Raw genomic sequence first — 16,152 nt, 5'->3', positions numbered from 1 at the left:
TCCACTCGACCATGCCATGTGGATCTCCCCCATTATTACTATACTGAAGAAAAACAAGTCATAAGTTTGTGTGGATTATCATTCGATTGAATGCCGCAGCAATGACGGATCCATTTCCTCTGCCCTTCATAGATTCCATGCTTGACACTATGGCCAACCATAAGATGTACTCGTTCCTCAATGGCTTCAATGGCTACAATCAACTTCGCATGGCCAAAGAATACCAGGGGAAGACAACCGTCATTATGGACTAGGGCGTTTTTGCCTCCATTGTAATGACCTTCAGGCTAAAGAATGCACATGCCGCCTTCCAACGCTTGGCCCAACAGATTTTTGAAGAATACCTCACAACCTTCATGTGCACGTTCCTGGATGATTTCAGTGTTTTTGGCAATCAAGCTAAACACCTTACCCATGTCTAGCCAAGTGCTGAGAGTCTCGACTCTCCCTTAATCTGACCAAGTGCTCTTTTGCATTCAGCAGCAGCATGCTACTGGACGTATCATTTCAAAAGAGGGCATTGCTCTAGACCCTACCGAGCAAGTTTGCAAAGTTCCGCAACCCACAACAAGTTAACGATTGGCTCATTTTTGGGTCAAGTTCAATGGCATAGCCGAATGCTTCGTTACCCTGTAGATGTGGCCACACCGCTGAGGCTAAGGCTCCAGTGGTACAACCCCTGGATTGGAACCTCCCATTTCATGTTTTCGTCGAAGCTTCTAATATGGCGATCGCGTAGTACTCATGCAACAGCAGAAGGGTTGGTATCGCCCAATTTACTATGCCAGCCGAAGACTCCCCAGCCAAAAAGAAGTAATGTATCGCAGAGAAGGAAGCCCTCAGCATGATAATCCTCCGTCAACAAATTCCGACATTACCTTTTTGGCAACCGGTTCACCTTTCACATGGACCATTCGACGCTTCCATACCTCACCAACAGGCCGATCGTTGTAGGTAAGCTTGCCCATTGTATGTTGCTATTATAGAGTTTGACTTCTCCATTGTTCACACCCCAGGTTCCTCACACGCGGTGGCCAATTATTTGTCCCAATGTGACGAATCACCATACCTTTTCATGGATTACTTCCCCAACGCCAGCTTGTTCCTGGCTTCACTAGCAACACGCGCCGAAGATGCAACAATGTGATCAGACATGTACTAGTAGACCCGTACAACAATCTCATGTGGCAGATAGGATCTTGACCTTTGTACCCATATGGAATGACATGTACCATTTTATCGATATCGGCATCCCCGATCGACACCTATCCCGAGATAGGCGCAAGCGACTCGCCCTTCGGAGTTTCTCCTTTCAAATTTATTTCAAATTTATTTAAGGCACCTTGTATCAATTAGGGCTCGACAAGGTATTCCGCTAATGCGTGGCCCAACATGAGCAATCAACAATCTTGTGCAGGCTCGACTTCGTTGGCCTGATCAAGCCAACCGCCCACCCATCTATAATAACTGATATGTGGTGTTGGCTACATACTATTGTACCAAGTGGGTTGAAGCAAGAGCATTGCGTGATAAAGCAGCGGCTTCAATAGCCAAATTCATTTATGAATGGATTATGACCCATTTCACGTCTCCAAGGGAAATCGTCAGTGACCAGGGAGGTCATTTTGTCAACGATGTCATGTCCAAGATGACTAAGAGGCATATGATTGCTCACAAAATGTCCATAATATACTATGCCCAAGACAACGGGGACCAAATCCAACAACAAGAGACCATGACTGAGACCAGATGCTATATTCTACACTATGGGCATACCGAACAACCTACAAGGTCGCCACTGGCCTCACCCTTCAAGATGGTCTATGGGGTGGAGGCAATTGTTCCCATGGAATACCTAGTTCCCAATTTACATATTGCGGTGCAGAACGACTCAGCGCCGAAGAATCACTCACTAATCGTATGGACCAACTCCTACAGCTCGGAGAAGATCGCTTTGTTGCATCCTATGTCTCCAATGTGGTACAACATCGTCGGAAGAACTGGGTGGACCTGCACTCCAAGATCCAAGTGTTCAAGAAAAGGGTGCATTTCTCCACTTCTGTTCCAAGCAACGCCTTTACCCTGAGAAATTGAATTGCGGTGGACGGAGCCATTTCAACTCATTAAGTGCCGTTATGATGGCACATTTTTATTAAGCAAGTTGTAGGACAAGCGGTTCAAAAAGCTCGTTAATTGCTACAAAATTAGGCCCTATTTTGGACCGATGCCTCCTTACTCGTTTCCCGAGGCAACGGATGACTCACCCGATTCCAAGCAAGGCCTTCACCCCGAGAAATTGAAATTGCGATGGATTAAGCCATATAGGCTCATTAAGTGCTATTTTGATGGCACGTTTTTATTAGACACGTTGTATGGCAAGCGGTTTCAGAAGCCAATTAATGGCTACAGACTTGGGCCCTATTTCAGTCCACCCATTTCTCGAGGCAACGGATGTCATCCAATGTCATTTCGACACGTGTGGAGATAATTTCCCGGATGCTAAGCATCTCTGGTAGTGAGGCTTGCTTCTTCTCAAATACCGACGCCTTAGGTTTCTCATTGCTAAATTTAAACGCTTGTACTTATGCTTCTATGAATGATTTTGGATTGAGTACCCAAGATTTTGCATGTATATGGATTGAGTACCCAAGATTTTTGTCTTCTTTTTTTTTCTCTTCTATTATAACAACCAATAAAATATGTTTCCGTGCTAAAAAGGATATTTTGATTACTTTCCTACAACTTGAGCTATGCGCAGTGTTTGCATCACTTTGGATTTGGCACAAGCTTTGCTAATGAAACAACTCGTTCTTGCTTTGTAGTTCTGTATGTCTTCTCCAAGGAGCAAGTAAACAAGCTTATGCAACAACACCCTAGGAGGATGCCTCTAATATTAATTGTCAAGCTTTGTATGAGCAAAGAGAATGCACAATGATTGCATATAGCATGAGATACAAAGATACTATTGGTTTTGTAGGAAAATCCTAAATCTTATAGTAAGAGTAAGCCTTATGGCAGCCCATGGCATTAATGCCACATGTACAGTGTCAAGAATTACTATTGCACCAACCTATGGAAGTCCTTACGCTCGTTCATTAAACATGGCAGCTAAATCTCAATATGGAGGCCCCTAGGCTCGTTCACTGAACTACAATCAGTTTTTACATACAAGTCATCTAGTACCCAATACGACCCTACATGCTAATTTATTATAACCAAGTGTATCTATGTGACGCCAGAACTTATAAAAGAATTATCCATGGTGCGCATGTGAAAGTGAAGGGCTGAAACCCAAACAAACACCAAAAAAGTGGAAAATGAGATTAGTATATCTTGATCAATTGTAAGTTTATTAGTGTCCACGGACTTCGTTTTCATACATGTACTTCTCTTTGAGACCAATCGGAGAGATTTTTCTACCCATGACCAAGGTCTGACCAAGGTCTACAAGCTACAATGGTGAGTGCTTCACAAAATGCCTATGGCCTATAAGAAAAGAGCTTATCCCATGACAAACTGTGAATCTAGAAATCTTTGTAAACTAAACCATGTTAAACTCAGCAATTGCCACCCACTGTGAGGCCCATTAAAGTGGCATAGCGAACAGTTGTCATTTTCATCAGGTATCAGGCTTACAATATAAATTCCCTCTAACTTTGACTTGTCAAATTGATATTTCACATCAATCGACCTACAAAGTCACTACGAGGAAATTTTTCCTGCAGCTGAGGCCACTGAACAAAGAACTTATCAGCAAGCTTGAGTTTATACAAGATCAAGCCAGAAAGGGAAAGCCTTCTTACCCTTGCTATACTCTCCACATAAACAATTACAACCCACTTGACAGCCATAACCTGCACGGCATGAAAAATCAGCCAAAATATTATTATACAGACCAGTTTCCTATCTAAACCCACATGCAGGGTGAGCATTTGCCTAACACAGTGAGAGTGCACCTTCAAAAGAAAACCGGCCGCACAGATAGGTATACATGTGCCTGGCCCATTGCATAAAATCTGCATTGAGATTCTTTATTAGATCAAAGAGAAAAGAACGACAGAAATGAAAGGCACCTGACCCTGAGCAACAAAATGTGGATGCTTCAGACAAATGAATCTAATACTGAATGAAGACAGCATGTTAGATTAAAGAGAAATGAAAGACAGAAATGAAAGGCACCTGACCCTGAGCAAGAAATGTGGATGCTTCAGCAAATGAAGACAGCATATTTTAAGACTGAATGTAGCAATATTTCACGCCCCTTTCCACATCTTGGATATGATGTAGCATATATATGGCAACGAATACACAAGACAGAGACAGGATACTGTAAAAAACTGTAGTAAACAGAGTGCCACGGATTTCTACTCAAAATGCAAGAACTGGGTGAAGACATTTTTAAAATTGACTCAACAAAAAGAAATATAAATCCACCAACGCAGGAACTGTTCTTTTAAAACCACATAAAACCAGCAAGGTCTGGAGTCAGTCCAGAATTGAAGGAAGTGCTCAAGGTGAAGGGTAGAGTTGAGAGAGACAGAGAGACAGAGTGAGAGAGAGAGAGAGAGAGAGAGAGAGAGAGAGCAGAAGCAAGGATGGTGAGAAAGAGAGACCATGTAGGGAGCGGGAAGTATGGGTGAAGGATATGGGAATTGTGGCAGGAGCGCTAGATAGATTTGATACTAAAATAGCTAAGAGAACAATGCTTTAGAAGTGGTGTAGATGTAATGTACCCTTCCATGTTCCTTTTTTATACCTCTTATCTTATTCCTTTTGCAAAGGAGGGGACTCCTGTCCGAGTGACAATGTCGATTAGAAGTAATGAAGTTCAAATATTATATCCTTTCTAAATGGGATGTCATTACTGAGCAAGACAGTTGCAAGTTGCGGCTCCATATGTTTTATCATGCTCTTCAAAATATTTTCAATGTCTCTTTTGATACGGATTACACATACTGAACTGCAAGTTTACGTTCATGGATTGAAAATCTAGTTTGGTAAAGAATTCTGCTTGTGAGTGCAGTAGTCGATTTTGGTGAGGGGAGCTTATGCATCGAGTATGGGGCGTGATGCATATTATGCATACCATTATAAGACTAGAATACATCCAACCTTACCAATTGAAATTTTTTATAGAATGAGCGAAAGATCAAAGGAAAGAAGCGACTTTAGACAAAATTATGAGTGATTGACCACAAAAAAAACTAAGCAAGCAAAGCTATGCTTAGATTCTCATCAATACCCAAGCATAAGCTGTCATCTGGGTTTCAAAAGATTCTTTGGGTAAACCTAAGTTTTAAAATCCCAACCAAAGAACAAAACTTCAATAGCAAAAAGGAAGAAACAAAGCAGAAAATAAGAGTAAGAATGTGAAGAGAGAGAGAGAGAGAAAGAGATGTATTACTGTCTTCAGGAGGCCTCACGGGCTTAAGACAAAGTGCAATATCAGAATGACCAATACTCATACAAGCCGCTATGGGCTGAGGCAAAGGGATCACTAAGACCCTTTGCTGAGTACTATACTAAACTAAGCTCAAAAGCACAAATGCAAACTCGAAGTCCACAACATAACGGGAAAAATTACAGCAAATCCAAGCCTTCTGGAGGCTCATCTACTGCTGGACACGCATCTAATTTTGCCCCGTCTGATGCAAAGAAGAAAAACAGCAAACGCTGTAATTATTGCAGGAAGCCAGGACATGACATATTAAACGTCGCAAGCGCATTGCTTCTGAAAAGTAAAAGCAGCAAAAGGGACTTGCCATCACTCCTACTGCTGCTGCCCCAGATCATGGTCATGAGGCAGCAAACATCACTCACCATGAGTGGGCTTTCACAGTGACATGTTAGTACCATCCAAAGAAGCATGCTACAGCCTTGTCTGTCTTAGATTCTAAGTCAGATTGGTGCTTCGACAGTGGTGCTTCCAAGCACATCACTCCTTGCAGATCACTCTTTCAGACATTGGGGGCTGCTTCACATGGTGGCACAATGACATGTGCCAACAATGCATCATATCCCGTGAAAGGGATTGACCAAGTCGAGGTCACTTCAGTTTCAGGTGATACAATCACACTCATGGATGTTTTGTTTGTCCTAGGTATCAAGAAGAACCTTATCTCCATTGCAGCTATATCCTTGAATGGCTTTCGGGTTCTCTTTGATGGTTATCGATATGCCGTGTATGGCAACCAGTACGATGAAAGCATAGTACTTAATTGGGACACTTTCTTCTGATATCATCTTGATGTATATGACAAACAGCCTGCTATAGAGGCAAATTTGGTGGCTGAATCTGTAATTTCAGATTCCCACTTATGGCATGCGAGGTTGGGTCATGTCAACTACAAAAGCTTGGTTAAAATGCATTCACAGGACATGGTGGTTACTCTCCCATCCATGCATGCACCAGCTAAACATGTTTGTGAGGCATGCTTATTGGGTAAAATGCACCGTTTCTCATTCCAAAAAGATGGGACAGTTAGTGCATCTAGGAAGCTTCACCTTGTTCATAGTGATGTGTGCGGGCCGATGCGGGCAACATCTCTTGAGGGCTACCTTTACTTTCTACGTTTGTGGATGACTACACCAGATTTGATTGGATATATGGCATGAAGGCCAAATTTGACGTGTTCCCATGCTTCAAACATTGGCTTGCCATGGCTGAAAATGAATCAAGGCACAAGCTCCTTACTCTACGCAGCACTGACAGGGGGGGAGAGTACATGTCCCATGAATTTTCTTATTTTTTGGCAGCTCGGGGTATTATTCATCAATGTACAGTGCCTTAAACTCCGCAGCAGAACGGGTTGGCAGAGAGGAAAAACCGGTCAAAGATGGAAATGGGCAAGCGCATGCTCAAAGGGAAGTCTTTGCCAAATAAGTTTTGGTTGGATGCTATCATGTGCTCCAACTATGTGCTCAATCGGGCACCCACAAAGGCATTGAAGACTATCACACCTTACGAGGCATGGCACAGTCGCAAACCTGAAATTTCTCATATGCAGGTGTTCGGGTCATTGGCTTATGCTCATGTGCCATCTCAGCTAAGGCACAAGCTTGAAGACAAAGCTGTAAAATGCATATTCATCGGTTATAGAGCAAGGGATACAGGTTGTATCAGCCCAACATGGGCAAGGTCATTGTCAGTAGGGATGTTATATTCGCTGAAAATGTGCCTTTACCTTGCTGGAATGCAAAAAACAGCCTACTGTTGATGCCTCAGATGTCTTTGATACATTGTTTCCTCTCTTTCAGTCACCCACAGATCCAGAGCAGCCAGTGCAGACTATTGTGCCACACACTTCTAGCAGTGCACATTCTCCACCAATAGCTCCTGCTCAGCCTGATATGTCTTCAATTGATGATCATGCATTGAGCAGGCAGTTGCACAGGAGCACGCTGTCATTAAACAGCAAAAATCAGTCCCAAAGGCAAACAAGCTGAGCCTTTGCCAGCCCGCACTAGAGATGCGTATAAACAAATGCATGGCAACTTTATGTCCGAAAGAGTGCATCAGAATTTTTAATTCTGATTTTATATGTGGATGACATGCTTATCACTGGGCCAAATATGAAACAAATTGCAGATTTCAAGGCTGATGTACAGCAGTCTTTTGCCATGACAAATATGGGCCGGTTGCACTATTATTTGGGCATACAGTTTGCATATGTTGAGGGGGGTATAATGATGAGTCAGCCCAAGTATATTGGACAGCTCCTTGATCGCTTCCAATTCGAGGATTGCAAGCCAATTTCTACTCCATTGGAACATGTCTTTCATTGCTCCTCCGAGGATGGAAGTCCGCCAATTGATGCATCCCTTTATCAGTAGGCTGTTGGATGCCTTATATACCTTTGTCATACCCAACCTGATCTTCAATATGCCAGTACGCAGCATTGGCAAGCAGTGAAGCAGGTCTTTCGATACTTGAAGGCCATGCAGCATTTCTATTATATGGTTCAGAGGTCCCACTTGCTTTGCATACATTTACGGACAGTGACTGGGCAAGATGTTATGACACTAGGGTGTCACACAACGGCAACTGTTTTATTCTTGGAGCTTCATGCATCTCTTGGTTCAGCAAGAAGCAGCCTACAGTTGCCACATCCAGTTGTGAAGCTGAGTACAGAGCAACTTTCACAGCTACAGTAGAGTGTGTTTGGCTTCAAAAGTTACTTGTTGCAGATCTTGATATCATTCAGCCCGACTCTACTACGATCTACACCGACAGCCAGAGTGCTTTGGCGGTTGCTAGAAACCCAATGTTTCATGCGCGCACAAAGCATATTGAGGTCCACTATCACTACGTTCGAGAGTGACTGTCTGGTGGAGACATCCAGTTGTCCTATGTTCCCACCGAGGACAACTTGGTAGATCTCTTCACAAAGGCTTTACCACAACCCAAGTTTGAAGCATTTCGACATGCTTTACACTTGGTTCCTTTTATTATGTGAGGGATCACTCCGTACTTATCATAGGTTGCTATATACCTCTAGGACGAATACGTGCAACCATGATGTAGTTTCCAGGTATTCCTGAGATATTTCCAGAATACTTTAGCCATACCATGGAGGGGGGTTTGTTAGCACTTAGCCCTGGTATGAGCCTTGTAGGTCAGGTCAACTCTATGAGTTGACTTCACTGGTCAACCATATGGTTGACTTGGGGACCATATAGGCCACCCTTTGTATTTCCCTCTTATCCATTTGAGCAGTACTATGTTTTGCTTCAGCTTGTTGTTTGCTTTTTGCACTCCACTCCCGTTTCATTGCTTCCTGCACCCAACACCACCACCAGAGAAACTTACTGAGGAAGGGTGGCAAGCACTCTATCAACATGAGAAGCGACTTCGCCAAGACACTGAAGATACACTACGACAAGTGACGTCAACTTGGAAGCCACCTATATCTACTGTGGACGAGGACCCTATGATTACATCAGAATCATTGGAGGCATGAAAACAACATGCGCAAGACCTTGAGTAAGAACTTGAGAACATGCGCAATATGTATAACACACACAAAGACAATGAAAGACATACAACTTGAGTACTAAAGGAGCTCACTGAAGTCACAAAAAAGCGTAGGAAAGATGAAGATCATGATGAAAGCAACAATAGCGAACCGTCAGACACCTCCGGTAATGAGCGTGGAAGAAGCAGAACAAGACATCAAAGAAAGAAGAAGCATCATGTAAAGACTTCATTGCGGCGACACCACGACACTACTCCTTCGCATGAGTCCAATGATGACAGAGACAATGTCGACAAGGCCATCCTAAAAGCACTCAAGCTTCATAATAAAAAGAAGTCAAGTAAGATCAATCGCAAAACTTTTACTTTTCCAAAGTATGATGATAAAAGAGATGAACAGGCTTTACTTTCTTGGATTAGTTCCTTCAACCAATACTTTTTGGGGAGAATAATATCAAGAGATGGAGAAGGTGAAACTAGCTGCTAGTCGTATGATGAACAGTACGCAATTATGGTGGAGTGTACTTGTGAAAAGCACACGCATTCCAAACACATGGGAAGCATTCAAAGACAAAATTAAGAAGCGCTTCCTACCTACACAGTTCGAAGAGGATACTCGTAGGCAATGGCGAAGAATGAGGCAACTGGACAATGAAAGTGTTGATGCATACACTGAGAAATATCTTTCGGCATTACTTCAACTACAGACCATTGAAAAAGCACCACGAAAGAAGCAATGCCGTACCTTTATTGAGGATTTGCGCTCTGCTATTCGTACTGATGTGTGCATGCTTCGACCATCTACAGCTTCTGATGCTATGGATTTGGCATTAGAATCAGAAAGGAAACATGTAAGAAGCTTTGCTACTCATACTCCTCGAGCAAAGAAACATACTCCATTCTTCAAGAAGAAGGACCCAACTGGTAAAGTTGATGGTAAGTCTAATGGGAAGTCCCCTAAATCAAATATAAATCGAAGAACTGGTATACTTGTCAAGTGTTATAGTTGCAAGGAGAAGGGGCACTATTCTTTTGAATGTCCAAAGAATCCACTTGCTACAAGCAAGCCAAATACTCAGGGAAAGAATACTAACAACAACAGTGAAGGCAATGGAGGACGCACCAATGGCCGTATTAACGGTACTAGCCAACGCAATCCTACACGAGTCAACTACATAGATGATATTGCTGAAGGATCCCAGGATGAATCTTTCAAGCAAGAGGACAAAGATGAGGAGAAAACCGAGGACATCGACTACATTCCTTCAGGTAAGTGCTCTTCAGGTAAAGGTGCATCTCTTTTTTGTACTTCTTTGTTACGCATGACTGCATCATTACACAAAAAAGAATATAATGTTTTGTTTGACGATGGAAGCACCCACAATTTCATTTCACATCGTTTAGTTGAGAAACTAGGTCTTCCATCCATCAAAACAAAATACAAAGTCAAATCAGTTTTTCAAGGATCACATTACAATTGTTTGCAAATGGTGAAGGATCTTGAGGTGACTATAGGGCCATTAGCCGAGAGGCGTGATTTCTTATTCGCTCCTTTGTGTGAGTAAGATCTCATTCTTGGGATGGCCCAGTGCATCGATCACAATGCCAAACCTAATTATCTTGAGTGCACTATTACCGTGACTCAGGACACTGAGTCCATGACTTTGGAATGCGACAAGAGCCTTCCCTCTTGGCCTTTATTGTCACATACCCAAGCTAAAAGAGCTATGCGCAAACATGACAAAACATGTCTTGTTATGGTCAACAAGGTCGAGGCTAGTCCCGCGACTGAAAACCAGAGCAAGAGCCTCTTGGTCCTTGTCTAGCTACCTATGCTGATTGTTTTATGGAAGACTTACCTCCCAGCCTTCTTCAGTCTAGACTTGAGGACCATAAGATTGATCTTATCCTAGGTAGTGCTCCACCATGCAAGGCACCATATAGACATAATCCTACTGAGCAACAAGAGATTCAATCCCAAATAGAAGACCTTTTGGCTCGAGGCTTGATTCAACCTAGACTTCACCATTTGGGGCCCCTGTTCTTCTTGTCAAGAACAAAATTAGACTTTTCGGATGTGCATTGATTATCGTGCCTTAAATAAAATAATAGTGAAGAATCAATACCCCATTCCGAGAGTCGATGACCTTCTTGCCAAGTTGAAAGGAGCCACAATATTTAGCAAAATCGATCTTAAGTCAGGATATCATCAAGTGAGAGTGACCAAGCTCGATATTTTCAAGACTGCTTTTAGAGCCCAAACCGGTCACTACAAATTCCTTGTTATGCCTTTTGACCTGACTAATGCACCTGCCACATTTAGTCGGATGATGAACCATATTTTCCTACCCTATCAGGACATTGTGGTAGTTTTCTTCGATGATATCATGGTGTATAGCAAGAGTCAAGAGGAACATGAGAAACACTTGAATCTTGTTTTCTTGCTCTTACGCGAGAACCAACTCTATGCCAACCCAAAGAAAAGTTCATTTCTTCAATCTGAAATTGAATATCTTGGTCGCATTTTTTCAACTAAAGCTATTTAAGTAGATCCAAAGAAAGTAGAGCCAATAGTGAACTAGCCACAGCCTAAAGATATTCATGGTTCACCACAGCCTTCCAAAAGTAATCGTGTCAAACCGAGATAGTAAATTCTATAGTAACTTTTGGACAGCACTTTTTAATCATCTTGGTACAAAGTTAGGCTTCTCCACCGCTTTTCATCCGAAGACCAATGGTCAAACTTAAGTCACACAAAATACTATTTGTGACATGATGTGTGCTTATGTCTCAAGTCAGCCAGGAAAATGGGATAAATATTTACACCTTTTACAATTTTCCTACAACAATACTAAGCACTCTACCACAGGTGAATCACCCTTTCAAGTTGTCTATGGCAAGACTATTCCTACTCCATTGACCCATCTTAAGCATCAAGTAGAGGCTGCTGACCGATTCACTGAGGCTTCTCTACAATTTTGCCTACTGTTCATAAGAATATAGAGCACGCTCAAGCTATATATACTAAATGAGCAAACAAGGAGAGAAAAAGAGTTATATTTAAAAAAGGCGACTTAATGATGTTACGAATTAACAAGCTGCGACTTAAGAGTATTGAGACACATCCTGTCGTAAAGTTTGCTCCTAAATCCTATGGTCTCTTTAAAATTTTAGAGCGTATCAATGACAATTCCTATCGGTTAGAATTACCGCCACATTGAAAATTTCATAATTCTTTTCATGTGCATCTCTTGAAACCTTTTCGTGGAAACCCACAGATTCGACCAATTGACGAGGAGGCACCTTTGCTTCAAGGAGAGACCCAACTATTAGAGCCAAATAGTATCATTGATACACAAATCACTGAGACAAGACGTGAAAATTCATATCCCATTTATCTTGTTACATTTAAGAACCACCCTATAGAGGATGCCAAGTGGATGCCCGCAAGATATTTTTGCCAGTACCCTCATTTGTTGACTACCTTTTTGTCACACAATTGAGAACAATTGCGATATCAAGCAATATTTTTTTAATCTTTCAGTATTTAGTTGTGGGATCTAGCATTTTGTCGCACCGCTGATGCAATGTGTGCTCGCTGTTCGTATGAGTGTGTAGCAGTGTTGTGCACCACTTACGCAACGAGCGATGGTATGTGTAGTAGTGTGTGCACCATCCGTACGCATGGATGGATATATATGGCTATGGCCATATGGGTGTGTAGCAGTGTGTGCATCACTTACGCGATGACGGTGTGTGTAGCAGTGTGTGCTATGGCCATATGAGTGTGTAGCAGTGTGTGCATCACTTACGCGATGACGGTGTGTGTAGCAGTGTGTGCACCATCCGTATGATTTTATGCATGTGTAGCAGTGTGTGCACCATGCGATGTGGCACGGTGTAGAATATCATCTCTCTGTCGGTGTAAATCTCTAAGACGCCTCTAGGGTCTGACCATAGGGTGCCATTGTGATTCCATACCGCGATCTTCAATCCATGTCGTCCCTCACCTCATGGCCTGGGCACCATCATGTGTTGTCCCCATCTATTTCCTCTCCTCTTTCTTTCCTTTCTCGGATTATGACTTTCCCATCTCTATGGACAACCCACTTTGCTTCTCTTGCTGCCATGACACGTATCATACCCTCTCTTCAGTGCTCTTGCTGCAAGAGTGTAAGATCATAATCTAAGTATGTTCTGATCCTCTTCAACGTGGCTCTCATACTCAAGAAAGTGGATCTTCTGAACAATGGACAAAGAGCAAATCTGATCTGCGCATCTAGAAGAGGCGAAAAGACAGTCGGAGAGGATCCAACCAACAAGGGACAATGAAAATCCGAGCAGTAGAAGATAGGAGAGACGGGATTTCAAGTTTGCCAGGGAAGCCCTTTCTCTAAAACTCCACTATGTTTCTACCTTTTTAATGGGAAACGGATGTCCTAACCTAGTGTCCCCCCCCCCCCCGGGCGGGTTCTCCTAACGGAAGGTCCGATCAAAAAAATATTTAGGGGCTGAACTACCCCTCAAGTACCTCCTATAATGGTGCTGAGACTCCAATTCACTCAAATTAAGCAATCTAAAGTTAGCGCACCATTTACAGCAAAAAGACAAGGAAGAAGGGCTCATTTCAGCTTGTTTTTTGACACAAATCAAGCGGGAGTCGGATCTAAGTACCACCAACTCTACAACACTTGACTTTCGCACTAAAATAAACCTCTATTTTGAAATTACAAGAAGTCATTTCCTCTCTTTTATTAGTAAAAGGAAAGAATGGAAAGGGAAGGGAGGCATAATAATCAACTAGTTGCATATCCTCCATTGCCTAAAGAAGAGAGGGAAATAACACCATCATCTCCTCCTAGAAATGATCCATTCATCTTGATTATGATGACTGAGCCCTGCCTCTAATCACTCAGAGGGCAGTGGAACTAAACCTTTAATCACTTCAGCACTTATTTACAGCTCACAGCATATATCACAACCATTAACCATTGCATGATCACCATTTGGCATTTACCCATTTGTTCACAAACAAAACCACTGAAAAAGGGATGGAGGCTAGAATGCCCCGGCTCAACAAACATAGACAAGTGCACCCCATTGGCCCCAAAATCGTGACGCCCCTTTCGGTATTTCTTTATACTTCACAGTGAAATGATTACAAGTTGCATCTGGGAGACCTTCCTTGCAACTGAGCACGCAGCCCTAATTCACTGAGCCTTCGCAAGGCTTTCAAGCATAGAGCACCATCACATAAGTACACTTAACCCATAGGCTCAATCCAAAGGCATTCTCTTTTCCGAGTGCAATTCCATTGGCTGTCCAGATGCAATCACACTGCACCCCAGCTGCACTCTCTTTGAGTGGTTTCTAGATGGCATTCACGCAGCTTTTCAAAGCTCCAAAATAAACCAGCAAAGTACCCAACCAAAGAATGACTCATGTAGCACTGCCTGGGCACCTGTGAACCAAGAAAGAGGCGGGACATGAGGCCAACCAATAGCTTTTGGCAAAATGAAATTGCAGCAACGAAATCACAACTCACCAAGCCCTGAAAACTCGAACCAAGTCCTCAATCGCCAAGAGGACATAGTAGCCAATGCCCAATTTCATTCTCAGCCAAAGAGAAGTGCAAAGGCATGAAGAAAGAGCATTTACAAGAGCCGACCAACAAGAATTACACTGAAAAATGCGAAAAGAAGCAGTTCTGTCGCGAAGAAGTGGGAGTTCTTGGGCTCAAAAGAAGCGTGCATCAGAGAGGAATGCATTGAGAAGGTTTTGGAGAAGTTTCATCGCCAAAAAGTCCTCCAAATCTAAGAAAAACCAGTCAACCAGCGCGTGGAACCTGTCGAAATTCAACAGAAAGCTGTAGCTTTGCAAGATTGTAGTACATCAAAGTACTTAGAATTTCACACCCCCGTGACATACCTCTCTCTTGAAACAGCAAACCACAGTTTGCTGCCCCAAAACACAAGAGCGAGCATGAAATATACCATGAAAGAGTATATAAGAAAGGCGCAGCTATAGTTTACAAAGACAGTGAAAATATGGCTAGGAGAGGCATGCATCCATCCATATACACTGCTCAAAATCTATGTGATCCTCGGTGATCAATAGTCAAGATGCATCAATATCATGAAGTCTCACAGCAGAAATACTATTAGCTCAGTATCTCAGATGAAACATACAAACAGTGTCATCAAGCGACCTCATTAAATCACGGTGAGCCCGTCGGTACTAAGGGAGTGGAGGTGCTACCTCCCTCTCGAACACCAGGTAATGCTCCAGACGCTCGCTCTGCTGAACTACTTGTAGGAGCCCGGACCGCAGTCAGCTCTAACTGAAAAGCATCAAGGTAAAGCTACAATATCCCAGGAGAATCTGCCAGATCACCTTCCTCCATCCATTTCGCATCGAGTGATGGGTAATTTTAAAATTTTACCACGAAGCAACGGATAACTTTACCCTTAAGCTTTCTATCTCTGTGTGCCAGAATCTGCTCTGGGACCAGAAGTTCATCATGTTCTTCCACTTCAGACTGTACCTCATCAGGTAAATCATCCGGAACATCTCCATGACATTGCTTTAACAAGCACATATGAAAGGCATTATGTATCTTCCAATGCGGAGGCAACTTCAGCCTGTAAGCTACCTCATTTATCTTTTCAGAAACCTGAAAAGAACCATAGTAACGCATGTTCACCTTTGTGTACAACCTTTCCTTGCCTTTCTTATTTTTCAACCTTGTCTTTTGAAAACGCAGCAAAACCCAAACACCTTCTGTATATACCAATTCCCTACGGTGCTTATCTGCTGCTCTTTTCTGCTTGTCCTGACTTCTTTGCAAGGCATATTTCATCTTCTTGTAAGCCTCTTCAAGGCTTTCCACAAAACGATCAGCTTCGACGATTTTCTATTTTGTATGCAAAATGGGATGTATCTTCCTGGCACCTTCTACTATTTCAAAAGGTGCTTTACCTATGGATGTGTGCACCGTATTATTGTAAGCCTCGGGCCTCTTGGGAGGTAATTCTTAAGGAAGTGCATCTGAGAAACAATCCTGAAAATCTGAAATAAAAGCAGCCCTTTCTCTATCTAAAGCAAAAAGAGTAGAGCCTTCCTGAACTGGTTGGTTGTCGTCTTTGACAAAAATCAAGTACGCTGAAATATGACGCTTT

The 16,152-nt window shown here is 42.6% G+C and overlaps 1 protein-coding gene across 2 annotated transcripts in view; it reads right to left on the bottom strand.

Annotated features, from left to right (window-relative positions):
• Positions 1-3,338: 3,338 nt before the first annotated feature.
• The window catches only part of LOC147903321 (UDP-N-acetylglucosamine transferase subunit ALG14-like protein), a 38,483-nt gene continuing 25,669 nt past the window's right edge, over positions 3,339-16,152 (bottom strand). For both annotated transcript variants that reach the window (XM_087372579.1, XM_087372580.1), the window contains 2 exons: positions 3,957-4,016; positions 3,339-3,854 (listed from right to left, as the gene is read on the bottom strand). In XM_087372579.1, the coding sequence (XP_087228705.1) occupies positions 3,678-3,854; positions 3,957-4,016 (237 nt within the window). In that variant the 3' untranslated portion in view covers positions 3,339-3,677. The remainder of the gene's footprint in view (positions 3,855-3,956; positions 4,017-16,152) is intronic.

Source organism: Dipteris shenzhenensis, chromosome 3 (assembly GCF_047967505.1).
Source record: "Dipteris shenzhenensis isolate YYH24624 ecotype China chromosome 3, Dip_SZ_1.0, whole genome shotgun sequence".
In the NCBI taxonomy this organism is placed as follows: domain Eukaryota; kingdom Viridiplantae; phylum Streptophyta; class Polypodiopsida; order Gleicheniales; family Dipteridaceae; genus Dipteris; species Dipteris shenzhenensis.
Note: the sequence above shows the minus strand (reverse complement) of the source record. Positions and strands in the feature narration are given on the sequence as shown.